This window comes from Leuresthes tenuis, unplaced genomic scaffold, assembly GCF_036924035.1.
Source record: "Leuresthes tenuis unplaced genomic scaffold, fLeuTen1.0.hap1 SCAF_4, whole genome shotgun sequence".
Taxonomy (NCBI): Eukaryota; Metazoa; Chordata; class Actinopteri; order Atheriniformes; family Atherinopsidae; genus Leuresthes; species Leuresthes tenuis.
The window spans coordinates 14,003,729-14,019,454 of NW_027325358.1; the positions used below are offsets into that span (position 1 = coordinate 14,003,729).

Genomic DNA, 15,726 nt, shown 5'->3' on the forward strand with positions numbered 1-15,726 from the left:
GTCAGACGGTTAAACTTGTACGAAACTGTGAATAAAAATCAGCCTATTAAGACTAGCTTCCCTCTTGCGTTTGCTTATGAAGCATTTCCACACTGCCACTCTGCTCTCGTAATATCCTGATCCTTTAAAACTGCAGTGTCATATGACAAATTTAAGCAACTTAAAGACAACATCTCTTCTGAGAGGCCGAGTGTCTTAAACATCATTTTCACACAGTACACAGCTTGTGGCATTCATCATATTTCAGTTAATAAATTGATTTCCCTTCCATGCATGTATATGGGGACAAAAGAGAGATATCCAGTTAAATGAAAAAGTCGAACCTTAGCACTGTGACAGTATATGTAAACATATTGAAAGCCTTCATTGTTTTGGCTGATTAGTGTAAGTTTTCTTATTGTCTTTCAGATTTTCAAAGGCATTACTTAGGGCTCATCAAAAGAGTCCACATTTTTGTGGCCGCTGCGGTTTTGTTTTACTGTCATGGCAGCTTCACATGTCACCACAAATGATAATCAAAGAATACAAAGTCAAGCTGAGGTGGAAAAACACGTACAGTGGCTCATTTAGCAGCTAAATGCCAAAGAGCTGGAGACAAAGAACAGAACCAAAAAAGAAGTTTAGACTTCAATGCAGTGTCACTAATGTTAAATGTCAACCTACCAGCAATTTCAACACCATAGTTTAAACCTTTAAACGCCACTCCTACAAGTCAGCCTGAATGAATACATAAAATGTCCTGCAGCAGCAATGAGGCGTTCGAGGATAGATTAGCACGTGAGACATGAATGTTGAAAGGTGTACCAGACCTCAAAGTTCCAATCAGAATAAGTTAGTGAGAGTATATGCCTCAGGTGAGTGTTTAATTTGCACAACTAAACAACGCAAAAGAGTAAAAAGCTCTAATAAACGAAGTCTTTTCTTAACCCAGCGTCCTCAAAATTAAGAGAATAAAATCACAAAAAAAACCTCTAAATAAACATGACTTTATTCATCATAACTAATATTTTTTATTGTCAAACAGTGATAGCGATGTTTGTTACGCTTTATTTCACAGACACCATAATGCTGATTATTTAAAAGAAGAAAAGTATGTATTCAGTGTTAAACTGTTACACTTTCAAATTACTTTAAAACCTAAAGGTCAGTCTTTTAATTGGATAAAACATTTTTTTAAAAATTCAAAATTTGTGAAAGGGCAAGCAGAAGATATCTGGACAATGTTTCTGAGAACACGTGAACAATTAATTATGTAATTGATTAGATGTAATACTTGGGTTTAAATAGCGCGGTATAATAAAGGAATTTCACTGCTCAAAACACAGTTCTCTATGGAAACGCAATTAGGAAAATATTAACCATAAATAACTAGCTCATTGGCCTTTTCTAGTCATACACACGTGTTGCGTCATCATAATCCTCTCTGAGGCTAGGTCAAACCGGTTAGGTCTATATTTAAACAAATTGAATGAACATCAGCTGTTTCACAGCCATATATTGTCTCCCTGCCAGATGCAAAGGATTTGGTTGGAAAAGTTACTGAAATAAAAGCTTGGGACCAGTCTGCAAACCTGTTAGCTGAAGGTAACTTACAACTGAAGTCACTCTGTGATGAGCAGATGTGAGTTATTCACACAACATGGACTAAAAAGAGGGATTATTAGAGCAAAAAAAAAAAAAAAAAACACTTATCCAGTGATGGAGCAACAGCTCTCAACTCACCTTTAAGGGGGACCAAATTTTAATGCAGTGGTGTAATCCAAACACACTCACTGCAGGCATGTGGGTGTAACACCGAACAACCAGCAGGGAAAGCTCACAGTTTCAAATACTTTATTAAACAAGAGTTTCACATCAGCTCAATGACTTGTTCCTTAAGTGTCAACATGACATCCAAATACATGATCATGACTGAAGCATCATAATATCTTTAGGGTGACATCTGGTACACGCACACACCCGTGGTCTCCAGCAGGATGAATTGATCACTTCTCTTGCAGCTTGTTCATACTCTTAATTTTTGTGTTGCCATAACAGGAAAAGCTGGGATGCATTCATGTTGAGTCAGAAGTGAGAAATGGTTACTGGAACACAGAGCCACCGTCAGTTCTTCAAGTCCAAAGTTATGTTGTAAACAGGTCTGTATATCGCGTTTATACCGTTTACACTGTTTTTGTGAGTGAATGCACTTTGCCTCGGTTTGTTTTAAGTTTACTGTGGACAGCCAAATGTTGGGACGAATATTAGTTAGCTAAACTACAATGAAGGGCTTGGTAATCTCTACACCATCAGCGTGTTATCTCAAAGCTCCATTTCATCCACCTCCTCACTGAGCTGCTAAAGTTATATTCAACAGATTGTTCTTTTCAAAAACAAAAAGGTAGGCTATGAAAATTAAATGGGAAAAAAAAAATCCCAAAGGGAAAGTATAAAAGCGATCAAAGCAAGCAACATAAGCTGTCACAGCTACACTTTACAAGCATTAAACAGAGTGAGGATTTTCAATTTATCGTCATCGACTGAAATCACAGACCTAAAGCCTGAAAGCATCCACAACTCGAAGACTGACAAAAAAAAACAAAAAAAAAAACACACAAAAGTGGCGAAATAACAAAAAGAAGGGGACAGGAATGTGGAGCCCACACAGAGAGAAACACTAAAGAGTCGTAAAAATGGAGCATTGTGTTGTTTCTGTGGACAGTCCCATGCCACCAACTCTAATGTTAAAATGATGCTTTCAGCCAGAAAAGTCATAAACCAAACAATGAAGCCACTGTTAGTTTTTTTTTTTTTTTAAATGATTCCCACAACTCTCTCGCACAACAACCACCTGTCATAATGATTAAATGATGATTTGCTTGAGAACTAAACTGAACATTTCATTCTACAGCGCTGAACATAATTGTTCCTTGAAGCACAAATGTGAAACCTTCAGAAGAAAATATCCAACATAAAAAAAGCCTGAACTTCATCAGAAGGCCCAGGAGAGTCTAAACCCTGATACTGAACCACCTTTAGCTTTTGAAGAGTTGCTCCATTAACACATGCTCGTGCACATCAAGCAAGCAGATTCCCACACAGTGTCTTGTACTTTGCTGCTCTCTCCACATGCCAACCATACAAACAGCCCCCACATACACAAATACTTAATCCTCCCAAATCCAGACAGGAAATGCCCTCGTCAGTTGAACAGAATGCTTTTGACAGACCCCCACTGCTCTCTTTCTCTCTGTGCTCTGTCCTCCCCCTCTGTTGGATGATGTATGTTCCCCTCTTCAACCTCCCATCTGGAAACAATTAGCCTGTGAACGCTCGCACACGGCCAATAAAAACACGTCTGTTGCAGGTCTAGTTTATCAGTAGCGAAGTACAATTCAACCCCGCTAACAGAGGGAAAATACGAGAGATGTTGTTTGCTTCCACATTCTGGAGCCCGTGTGTGTGTTGAGGACAGAAATATTTGTTTGGAGTCATTATTCATTAGATCAAGAGAAAAGTCTGGCCTTGCATCCGTGCTTCTTTCAAATCTTGTTTACTGGTTTGCTTCTATGGCAGGCAGCACAAACTAAAGTAATTTAGTTATTTATAGAAGCAAATATATCTGTCCTCAGATGACGTGTGTATCTTAATGGCAGGCATCCTGAAACTCCTCTATCAGCAAACTGCTGTGTACAAAGGAGGTGGAGACTGAGGGCAAAAAAAGTTTTAGAGTTTGATCATTTGTGCAAACACACACCAGGATTTCAACATCAATGGCTGTTAGAGTTCTTGCGGTGAAACAGAAAGGGTAAACAATAACTATACAGCCTCTGATCGACAGGGACATTAAGTTAATATTTAAATGTTACGATACCATTTCAGAGCCATTGTGGATTCAGAGCCTCCGTAGCGCTTTAAAAAGCCCAGAAGAATACACAAAACATGCATAAAAGTGTGTGTTGTCATGAGGGAAATTAAAGTTATGTTAAAAGAGAAGAATAACAGCACTGAGGAACTTTGCCCTCTAGTGTTAGAAGGACTGCTATCAGCATGATTTAAAAAAAACAACTACAATTTATTCAAACAAAATCTGTTGATCACACAAAGCCTAAAAGTTACAAATTGAATTTGAAATTTTAAAAACAAAACACTCTGCTTCAAATCATCTTTTTGCTCAGCTGCTACACTGAAATGCGCTCAGATCCTTTGTGTAAGACCTTACAAGAAACAATTTAGGGTAAAAAACAGCCAACTGTTGCAATTCAACAACACAGAAGGCGTCTTTAGATGTTTAGATCAAAAGTGAATTGATGAAAAGTTTTGTTTGTTCACTTTACAAACATCTTTTTCATCTGATATTTTTGCCCATTTATCACTGAGCTGCTGAAAAGCTGATTTTCCAGAAAACAGACAACAAAAACTAATAAACTATAAATCAGCACTTAGCATCCAGGGCACATTAAGGCTGCATGAATGGTACGATGGTCTTCAGTGATGACAATGGGTTTTTGGTATAAAGCTGAACACATAAGATTAAAGGAAAAAACAGATTTGCTATCAAACAAACAATCATAAGGCACCTCTGCCTACTGCAACATCCACAGTGCAAAAACTGTCTGTCCACAACTTCAGCACATACTGAACAATATATTACATCATGAACTATTTTGAAAATTGTCACAGTTTCAGGACAACAGACAGTCCCTCCTGCTCATTTATTGCACATCATCCTTCTATCGATGAAAAGTTTTTTAAAAAATGCAGCTAAAACTAAATCAAAGATAAAAACCAAAGTTAAAAAGTCCAAGTCAAGCAAGTTCAACCACCATTATGCAATGTCTACACATTAATGCGGTGTTTTAGATCAGTGATGCATGTTCACAAGCCTCAGAGTATATTTCATCAGCACACAAAGATGCTTTTGTCTTTTTGAACCATGCAAAGCCTGTTTAGGATGATGTTTACATGAACAAACACTTGACCCAACTTACTCTCCAGTACCTTTGCTTTTACTTCTGTGTTGGCTCTGTACTCTAAGGGAACAAAACAAAATTGGTTTCCGATGGAAACCTCAATCTCCAGTAGTTAATCCACTCAGCTCGCTGCAGAAACTTTCAGCCAAAGAAAAAGGTTTTGGGTGAAAAAAAAGGGTGTAAAATAGCCCAGATAAGTCAAGATTACCTGACATCATCGTGGAGATCCAGTGTTCTGGAATACAGAGTCAAAACAAATAAAAACATCCCTATCCTAATACTGACGCTCTGCTTTCTTAGTCAGCAAATATGTGCAACCACAAATAAACCCAGTGACCAAATCATCACATCCAGCTGATGGTGAAGTTCTGACTGAGGTTGAGACTCAAATCTGCTACCGTCAACACCTGCGGAGAGAGAGGAAAACACTATGAAATAAACTAGTTTTTAACCCTAACCCAATGCAGGGTCGCAGGAGTATTACACATCAAAAGCATTTTTGATGACTCAATAAAAACAACAAGGGGCACAATATTTGTATACATTTGTGGGTGAACGTAGCTTGTTATGTGGAGTGCTGTGAGGGGTCAACAAGACAAGAAAAGCACTACTTAAATGCAGTTCATGTACTAAAAAGTGGTTCTTTCTCCAGTTCACTGTGAGCCCGATCCCTGTCCTTTGTCACTTATCCATTTGCAGTTTAGTGGTTTTGATCAAGGTATTTTCTGCTTGAAAAATAAATAAATAAATAAAGGAAAATTCTTTTAAGTATAGCTTTTTCCCCTCCGTTATTATGTACAAGCTAACAGCTACCGCTTAAAAGGATCTTCCAGTCTTCAACGAGTACAAAAGCAACAACAGAAGGATGTGCTTTACTGGTTAATATTGTATTTTTTAGATGAGAAAGCTATGGGAGCGAATCGCCGTCTTGTTGTTGATTCTATTTCGCCAGCTATGGAGAAGACTGCTGCAGAATGTTAGCACTTATCTGGAAGTCTGCACACCTGCACAGGCCTTTGATACAAAACAGACAAACAGTCATTTTATCCCCTGCACCAAAGTTTAAGTTTTCAAAGTGCCGCTGTGTGAGTTGGTCAGCAGGTTGTTGGATATTTGTACTGGAGTTAGGTTCTCTAACATCTTGCTGGTTGGTACAAAGTATCCACAAAATACTTCAGAATCCAAGATTACAGGTAATCATGATTCTTATCCCCCAATCGACCCATAAAGAGATACATGTACCATCACCCATGCTTACATGACTCCTAACCTCACCTGGTTGACTCTGTAGGTGAACGGTGCATCTTGGGAGTTCACAAGCACTCTGCTGGGCTTCTCCTTGACACCGTAGAAGGTGGCCGACTCCACAGTGATGAAGGAACTCTCTTTGTTTCTGTGGAGCACCTGGGAGGTCATCACATTCTAGAAAACAAGACATGTCAATAAACCTGATCAGCTACCAGAATATGTCACAAAATCCTCTTCCATAGAAAGTCCTCATTTCAGCCTCAGTTTTACTGAGAGCACAGGAATGTAAATGAATTTGAAAACTGATATTTCACTGTAGAACCTCCTGAAGCACATTTTGACCTGCAATCCATCTCCAAACACAGTGTAAACAAGTTCAGACAACAGGCATGCAGGTTATCAACAGTCATCGGGAGAATGGTGATCACAATCTCAGTCTGAAAAAGAAAGCCAGGGCAGTGAGGGCAAACTGAGCATGAGCACCTGAGCGACGCCGAAGAGGATGTAGGAGTACTGCTTGGTCTCGTATGTGTCAATGGTCTCTCCGTCATCCCAGAACAGATCTCCGGTGGCTGAGCCATCGTCAGAAAGAGCCGAGACCAGATGAAGAGGCTGACCGCTGCTTATCCACAGGGTCAAGTTGGGTGCCTTGAAAGACATGGAGATAACATAATGAGAAATTCAAATGAACACAGAATGAGTTCATACTCATCTATGTGTTGGAGAAGAGTGTGTGTATGTGTGAGCATGGGGGGGGGGGGGGGGGGGGGGTATGTTAAAACAGTATCTTACAAAGTACTTTTTGTTTATCAATATTTGTTACTGATTGACTATTCAACCACTCTTGCAGTGTAGATAACAGTCTCTTTTCAAATCTGTGATTCAGAGGTACAAGGTCTCCACCTTGTGTCTGAGGCACAGAGGAGCTGCAGAAGGGGCTGTTTTGTACAAAAAGTAACAAAGATCTGGTAAAGACGGCTACATTTTTTTTGGTGGGCGCTTTTCTGCGAAAAAGGTGCCAGAGAGTTCTGCTATGAAGTGTAAAAATTCCTAAAGTTATCTGGTGACAGCCAGCGTTCCTCCCCTGACGGTGTCTTGGTCTGATGTGTTTGCAATAAACACGGAAGGGCTGATGTACCGTGTGTGTGTGTGTGTGTGTGTGTGTGTGTGTGTGTGTAGCAGGGGGCTGTATGTTAAGGAAAAACAATGTAAACTCAACTGCGACCCCCTTTACCTGCGTTGGTATAACCGAGCCCTCACGCAAATGCAGGTTAATCTTATCCAGTGGTGTGTGGAGCTGAAGCTCTTCACCTTTGCTGCGCACAGAGTCACCCTGGAGAGAAAAGAAATAGACACGGGTGTGTTCAGTACCACGTTCAAGCCATTTTGTTTCCCTTTCTTAAAACATCATTTCCATCTTTTTATGAGTCTTACCGTGTAGTAATCATACCACAGACCCTCTGGGAAGTAACCGACCACATGGTTGACTCCAGGATCCAACACAGGTGTCACTAATAAACTCCTTCCCCAAAGGAACTGTTTGTCAATCCCATAGGTTTTTACATCTTTGGGGAACCTAGTGGTTACAAAGAGGATACAAATGGTTAAATTAAGATCCTCCAACTCAAGCCAAAATATCAAACAAAAAGAATTGTTTGCAGGCATACAAAAGAAAAATGAGAAAGTTGCTCTTACTCGAACAGTAATGGTCTTGCAACAGTGTGTCCATGTACATGTGCATGATGAAAGAGAGTGTACAGGAAAGGGAAGAGTGAGTAGCGCAGCAGTAGAGCCTGTTTCATGGCTATACGGGCCAGCGGGTTGAAAACCGTCGGATCCTGAGGCTGTTAAAACATTTCAAACAGTTCAATTGATAAAAGAAAAGTCCATTCAAAATTAATTAATCTGAACAATACAGAAGTATAGAACTGGGTTGGTAGACAATGGCATCATTCTCGATGATGGCCTACAGGCCATTGTATCAAAGAAAATAATACCTGTAATATAAAATGTCTCCTTTTCTCAAACCAGAAATTCTTTGCAGATCATAACTGCACGCTGTGGTACACAACAACGCCATTTCATGTCAGTAAGTCACTCTAACCTTCATGTCAATGGCATTGTGGTTTCGTGTGAAGGGATAGAAAGCTCCAAGCTGGGTCCAGCGGACACACAGTTCCTCCTGTGGTTCCTCACTGAAGCCACAGATATCTGCTCCCACCAGCGGGATACCCAGAAGGTTAAAGGTCAAGATACCTGAGGGAAAGAACATGAGAGAAAATCAGAGATACAAAACAAACGTCAAACTACTGACAGACAGCTACACAAACATTCTGTGGCTGAGAGAATGGTGACAAAGTAAAAGGCAATCTGGTGAAGTGATGTCTAAAGAAACATTATATGTTATGTTATAGCATTTGTTTGAACAACAATTCATCTTATTTAGTTTTTGAAGTGTTGTAGATTTATTAAATGAAAAAGAAATTTTTTTTTTCTCATGGCCCTTTTTCTGATGAGCTTTTAATTTGGGTTGTCCATCAGAATTCACTCCTGATTCACCAAAACAGAGCGCTGACAGATGTCTACTGCGGGTCAGGCACCGACGACTCACACGACCCCACTTCAAAAACGATTAACTACCCATTAAAATAAATAAAAAATAAAAATAAAAAATAAAAAATAAAAAAATAGTAAAATACATATACATGTAAAAATAAATAAAAATCACACATTACTGGTTATTTTCAATAAAAAGCAGTTGTAGCAGTAATCTTTAAACAAGTAGCGTTACTACATAAATGTGTAAATGTTTAAAATGCGGGACAACTCTGGTGCACTTCTGACCTGCAATAGAAGTGCGAAGGTCTTTCCACTGGCTCCTGTTGTCTCCCAGCCAGTGACCAGAGTACAACCCCTGACTGGGGAAGGTGGAGCGAGAGATCACAAAAGGTCTCTTCGCCACGATCCGCTTCAGAGCGCTGGACAGACGAAGGGGAAGGAGAGAAAACAACTGAGGATTTAGAGAAAAAAAAACAAAGATTTTTTCTTAGCATTTGTTCTCTGTAGCTTCTCCACACCTTGCAGAGGCTTTAGCTTCCATGAGTCCATAGAGACTATGCATATTATAATGGGTGGACTGTTTCTGCTGGGCAGTTGCACACACAGTTTTGCCTCTCAGCAAACCTCCCAGCACACCTGAAGGAAAAGAGTGAGTTTTATTGTCTCTATGTTTATGCAGACATTTTTTATGCTTTGTGTGACTTGTTGTTGAGATAACCATCTCAAACCTGGAGTGTAAGGTGGATTTTCAAAACTATTTGACGGGCAGCCATTGGTTGATCCATCCAAGAAGTTAGAAGGCTCATTCATGTCCTAAAACAAAAATGGAGACAATGGCAGGGAGAGAATGTCAATAAATTCCTTCAACTCAAGAATCACTGACTGTTGGGTCAATGTCTCCTAGTCCCTTACTTACAATCCATAATCCATCAAATGGCACCTTCTCGTGGAACCTCTGTAGGTTGTCGTACCACCATTCATGCGTCACCTCATCAGAGAAGTCAGGATATGCGGTCAGACCAGGCCACACCTAAAAGAAGATGGGGTGGGTAGTAACAAAAAGCAATATATTTTTATGTGCCCAGCAGCTGAACCAGCATAACCAAAGACAAGGCATTGCAACTTATATGGCATTTCTTATCTGATCGTGTTGAATGTTGCTGACACAAGGAATTGTGGGATATTTATTTTAAAATAAGACATCCTATGCTAAAGGGAACGATAAAGCAAGACTCTTTCCTTAAGAGCACATTATAAATGTATCTGCCACAAAGATACTTTGATGTAATTTCACTCAGTAAGAAACTATTCCTCTGGATCTATGGTCTGCAGGTCTAAAAAGAAACATCCTTAAAAACACACTTGTCACTGGTTTAAGCGCCATCGTTAAAAAGTGCAGTTTTTCAGCTTTATTTTTTTGTGGAAACAAGTGCTTGAGAAGTTACAGATCAATTTAATGTATTTTTAGAGACATAGGAAATTAAGAATAAGAAAAACAGCCAGAACAGCGAATCCTCCTACCAACCAATGTATGATTTTACAATAGCACTGAGAACACAGTGTACAGATGTAGTCTTTTTTCCTCCCCCTGCTATCTCCAATGTGAATAAAAATAAAAAATACTACCATGTGGATATGTATTTGTTATTGCCAAACTCATCCTAGTGTTGCTGCTCTTCTTCTCATCCTCATATTATGTCATTGCAGACCTGGGTTGTATTGTAACTTCTGTCTCACCTTCCCAATAAGAGTTTTTCCTTCAGCATCTTTAATGAAAACTCCTCTCTTAAGTCCCTCATCAAAGGGCCAGTACGAGCCTTCAGGCTGTGTGCTGCTGATACCCGGGTCCTGCAAGTGGGGGAAAAAAAAAATAAAATGTTTAAACACACACCAAAACAGACGCAAAACACTTGAAACTATGTTCAGATTCCGATGTACCAGGATCATGACATAGCTCTGGTTATGAGCATGCAGGTCCCTGATGAGGTCAGGCAGTGTGTCAAACTTTGTTGGGTCGAACGTGAAATCCATGAAACGATCCATGTAGTCAATATCATTCCACTGGACATCCTGCAATCAAACAGACACGTAGTCTTAACAAGCAGAGGCCAATAAAAATGCTGAGCACCCAAACTTAGTTTAAAACAACAAAGAAGATAAGCTTTCAATTCTAGCAGCAAATAGGTCATCTGAATGTTGGACAAAAAAGCTAGAACTTTTCCACTTGATGAAACAATAAGCCAAAAAAAAGCAAAGTGACTTCCTGAGGGAGGAAGTGCAAATCTATAAATCAGTTACCAAAAGAAGAAAAATGTAACTTGCCAGAATAAGCTTGAGGTTTTCTCCCCACAAGTCATCACTATTTCCTAGATCATTTTCTTATTTTTAATTCTTGAACAAATCAAAAGAACAATAAAAGCATATATAAAAATATGGACACATTCAAAAGAAAAAAATACCTGAGGTATTCCATAATTCCTCATGCTCTTGACAACGTCCCATGTAGAATTACTGGTGTCGTAGCCCCAGCGACAGAGATGGTATCCCAAAGCCCAGTAGATGGGCATTGCTGGGTATCCTGGGAAAAAAACAGATGGATGAAGAAAGAAGTGCATTAGACAGCAGCACATGCCATCTCATGAAGAGTAAAGAGCCTAGGCTGGCAGAAAGGACGTCTGTATTTCACTGCTTGTATCATTTCCTCTGAATCAAAGTTTTATTAGAATAGAAGCTGTTTGAAAAGGTTCTTCAACAGTTTAGTGTCAGATTATTCAACACAGATACCTCACATTGAGTGAGATGAGTTGTAGGAGTTATTATACAGCATTAAAAATCATGCAGCTGCAGCACAGTACTCAACATGTTCACATCTCAGCACTCTTACTGACCTATAACTTGCACATACTGTTCAATCACTGAGCCAGGATCAGGACCGAGGAAAATATAAAAGTCAAGGATTCCACCAATAGTACGCCAGGTGAGAGCTGGGCCAGGCTGGAGGACCACATCTGATAAAAAAAAAAAATAATAAAAAAAAAAAAATAAAAAAAAAAGGGGGGGGGTTAGACATTGAGGTCAGCAATCTACCACAAAGGCCATTAAGTTCTAAGTCTAGAGAGAAAAGGCGAGAACAAAAAATGCTGCAAGTATATAATAAGTGTAAAAGGTACACATTTATAGATATGTTAAATAAGCAGGCAAACATTTCTGGAGATGAAGTGCATCATGACAGCTGCTTTTAAAGTGCAGAATTAAACTCATGAAATTAAAATTTACAATTGGAATTCGGTTTGGTTTATCAATGATTAGCAACTTAATCATATAAATGCACCATGACACGTACAGTGCATGAACTTTGTCCTTAAACAATACAGGAAAGTCGATGTGGACTCATGCTGCTCATATTAGTCACAGGAAAGTCCAACTGGGACTTCTGCATTTTGACAAGGTCTTAACTTTGTCAGCTGCAATCATCTGAACTGTTGCAAAATCTTGACAATACAAACATCAGCTTTTATATTCAGCTGCTGACGTCGAGTGGTTCCACCACAAGTGGGTGTATCACAGCACGTAGATTAACTTTAAATTATAGAATTGGAATGATAGGCAGACTAACCCATAGCATTGCTGTTCAGTAGGAAGAAACCATGTGCATTCCCTCCTTCCTCCATCGCCAGGTAAAATGGGTGGGCCCCATATAGATTGGTCTGTTCCTGCATTCCAGAAAGAAACAATATCAATACCTTTCCTTTAACCAAATCATCTGCACAACACTAAAGATATCCAAACAAGCCAGTCTGAGTGTCACATGGTGTCACATGAGGGTCACATGAGCCAGCAGACAGCTGTGCTTTGTATTAATTGCCTACATAGTACCAGTTCTATGTTGCATGATCCTAACCTTACTCATTAATGACTGCTCCAACTACTGTCCAAATTGCAGCTGTTATAAATCATCATTTTCTCTCACAATTGCCCAGTTCACAGAAATATTTACCAAAACACAAAACCAGGACCTTCACGAGCACTCAAGTGTTTGCAGAATAAAGACAACTGTGATTACCATAGGGGGGACATCTCTGGCCCACATGGTGAGTGTGTTCCAGTGGACATCATGCAGAAAGGTGGAGCGGTGCTCACCCAAGCCAAAAATGAACTGAGTGGGTAGAGAGGTGGAAAACTGAAGGAACTGATTCGCATAGAAGAGAGGAGCCACAGTGGTGTTCAAGCTAAAAAAAACAAACAACAAAAAAAAACAACAAGTAGAATTGTATTAGAACATAAAGGTTGATTTTACAAATACACATAACTTAGAGACTTTCTAGTACTAAAATATTTATTGATTTGTGATGGTGTGCTTTCCCGTCAGTTTAAGCCAAACTCAGACTACAATAATTCATATTTTTTGTATCCCAGTCAAAAACCAAATTGACCACACAGCCTATTGATCTGTATTATGCAAATGGTGTCAAATATACTGTTCTTTGTGAGGAAATTTATATGTCTTAAATAAAATTTTGGAAGTCTGAGATCATTAATCAGGTCCCTCACATCACCGCTCCTGTAGATCTTCTCTTCACAGTGAGACCAAATGGCTGCTTTGAAAGCTCTACGATGTATTCAGGATTTTCTGCCTTCTTGGTGGCGGTGGGGACAGAGATCGGAACTTCAAACCGTGAAGCTGAAGGATCAGTTATCTTTATTGAAAAATACAGAACAAAGAATTGACATCAGTATGCTGTACACATGTCACCAGACCTGCAAAGTTTAAAACAGAAGCTTCAACCATTTTGTTCAATCAAAAGAATGAAAAGTGTAGTTTCTAACACTGCAACAGTTTTGTCTTTCCTACAAATCAAATTAGGCCAAATAATCAGTCTAAACAGTCCATGTCTCAATTATAATGATCAGACAAAAAAAAAAAAAAAAATGGATGCTTGCATCTACTCACCCTGACACGCAGTCGTGTGTCTGTCTCATGTCGCGTCTCCACCTCTACAGTGAGGATGTCTCCAGGGTAGTAAGTCTTCACCTCCTTTACAAGTGTACCCTTCTGCCCCAGCAAAGTGTCATTTAGTGACAACAGTGAGTAAGAAGGGAAATCTCGCGGATAGAAACACCAGGGGATGCCATTCTTCCCTGATGGTCTGGCAGCTGGGGGAGAGGCAGTGGACGCAGGGATAAAGCAGCAGTTCCTGGCCTCACACAGCTCTCGGGTCACAACAACCCCTCTTTCAGGGTAACAATCAAACCGCCATGCTTCTGGGATTAAACTGCAAGCCTCATTACGGGAAGCAGCTGCAGTGTCATTTACATATGTCTGTTCTCCGGAGCCTATGGTTTGTCCTGAGGCTGGTGGCGGAGGTCTATGTGGTTGTTGGTTGGAGGGACCGTGCAGCCAGAACAAGGAGCCTAGTAGCCAGCCTCCACAGATAAGCAGCAGTAGGCAGCCAATTACCAGGAGAGCTGTTGTGATGGAGCACGATGGCCTACGTGGGAGCAAAGAAGCCTCCTCTGGCTCCAACACCTTGGAACACCACAAAGAAATTGAAAGAAGAATCACACTCAGGATACTGTAAAAATAACATGACCGGATATTAAAAAGATCAGACCAGTTTCAACAGTTACAGAATGTCACAGGCAGAGAGAGCAGCAGTCAATAGATGTAAACTCACTGGGACCTCTTGAACAGAACGAGGCTCTTCTGACAAAACTGCACTGGAAAACTGAACGTCTTCAGGGTTCAGCCTTTTGTAGGACACCATTGTGGTAATGCACGCCTTTCAGAATGACAGACAGCAGAGCACAAGTTGAACCAAGTATATTTCTGACTGCAATGAATGCGCTTCATCCTGAACAAGTTGAGCTTTTACAGTTAATTACATTTACAACCTTTTAGATTTCAACAACAACACATCTAGAACATGGGGTACATTGTATTATTTTAATACACACAGTTATGCGGGGTCGCCCTAGTGAGAAGGGGTGTTATGTCCAACTTTAGTTAGCTGTAAAAAGTTGTTGATGTCACAGCACTTAAATTCGAAATTTTGTCATTGAATTATTCCAGTTTTAAAGACTGACTGACTGGGTTGGTGTAACAATACTGATTTTTTTTTTTTAAATAAGACAATGATAACAAGACAATCGTAGACTAACAAACCTGTACGTTCATGTAGCATATGATGTACATTAGCATTAGCCAACTTTAATAGCAAAGTAATTTAATCCAAAGTTCTTGACATGTCTTTGCTTTAGCTAACAGGAGCTAACGTTCACCAACAAGAGTTACTGTCAGCAACTTACCTGAGTGTTCTTTGAGCTTTGCAGACACAAAAATTCTGCAAACAAAGCGACTTGTCCTTCAAATGAATACTACGTTGACGAAGTCTTTCAAACAGATAACCTCTTTAAGGAGGCCTACGATTTTTACTGTTGGTGTTGGCACGTTGTGCGTCTGTTTATCGGTATGCCGCATTCAGGACACCTCGAAATTTATACAACTTCCGCTTTAAGAACTCTCCGACGGACTGTATTAGGATTGTTATTCTCCACAAACTTTCGCAATAACTTAATGCTTTGTGACTAATTTATGATTATTAAGAGGCTTTGTTTTCAAAAGCGAAGACGTCAGGAGCGTGCTTTCTTTATACAGTTAATGTATGATACGCAAAGCATCTGCTAACAGAAGTATGTTTTTTAATTTCCACGCAAAGCACCCCGAGTGGAAACATTATTTTGAAGAAACAATGCTTTCTTTGTAAGTTGGTGCTGAATTTGTCGGGACAGTCCATATATTTTCACGACTGACGTTCAGCTCGTCACAAACCATCTTACTTGGATTTTGGCTGCTGCGGTGACTCTTCCTCTTGGTTGAAACCCTGGAGATGTGGTGGTTCACTGTCCTGATGAAAATATTCATGATTTTTCTACTTGTTTCCACTAAATGGTTTGCCAAGCATGTCCA

The 15,726-nt window shown here is 39.7% G+C and overlaps 1 protein-coding gene across 1 annotated transcript; it reads right to left on the reverse strand.

Moving 5' to 3' along the window:
* Positions 1-1,819: 1,819 nt before the first annotated feature.
* gaa2 (alpha glucosidase 2) lies at positions 1,820-15,214 on the reverse strand. The gene is made up of 21 exons (XM_072384690.1): positions 15,066-15,214; positions 14,435-14,539; positions 13,711-14,286; positions 13,311-13,456; positions 12,823-12,988; positions 12,376-12,472; positions 11,648-11,767; positions 11,219-11,337; positions 10,698-10,829; positions 10,497-10,607; positions 9,676-9,789; positions 9,488-9,572; positions 9,278-9,395; positions 9,045-9,178; positions 8,305-8,456; positions 7,896-8,044; positions 7,635-7,776; positions 7,435-7,533; positions 6,684-6,848; positions 6,228-6,374; positions 1,820-5,359 (listed from the first exon to the last, which is right to left on the reverse strand). Exons 2-21 carry the CDS (start codon positions 14,522-14,524, stop codon positions 5,297-5,299), a joined length of 2,925 nt encoding a protein of 974 aa, XP_072240791.1. The 5' UTR covers positions 14,525-14,539; positions 15,066-15,214; the 3' UTR covers positions 1,820-5,296.
* Between the last annotated feature and the right edge of the window lie 512 nt (positions 15,215-15,726).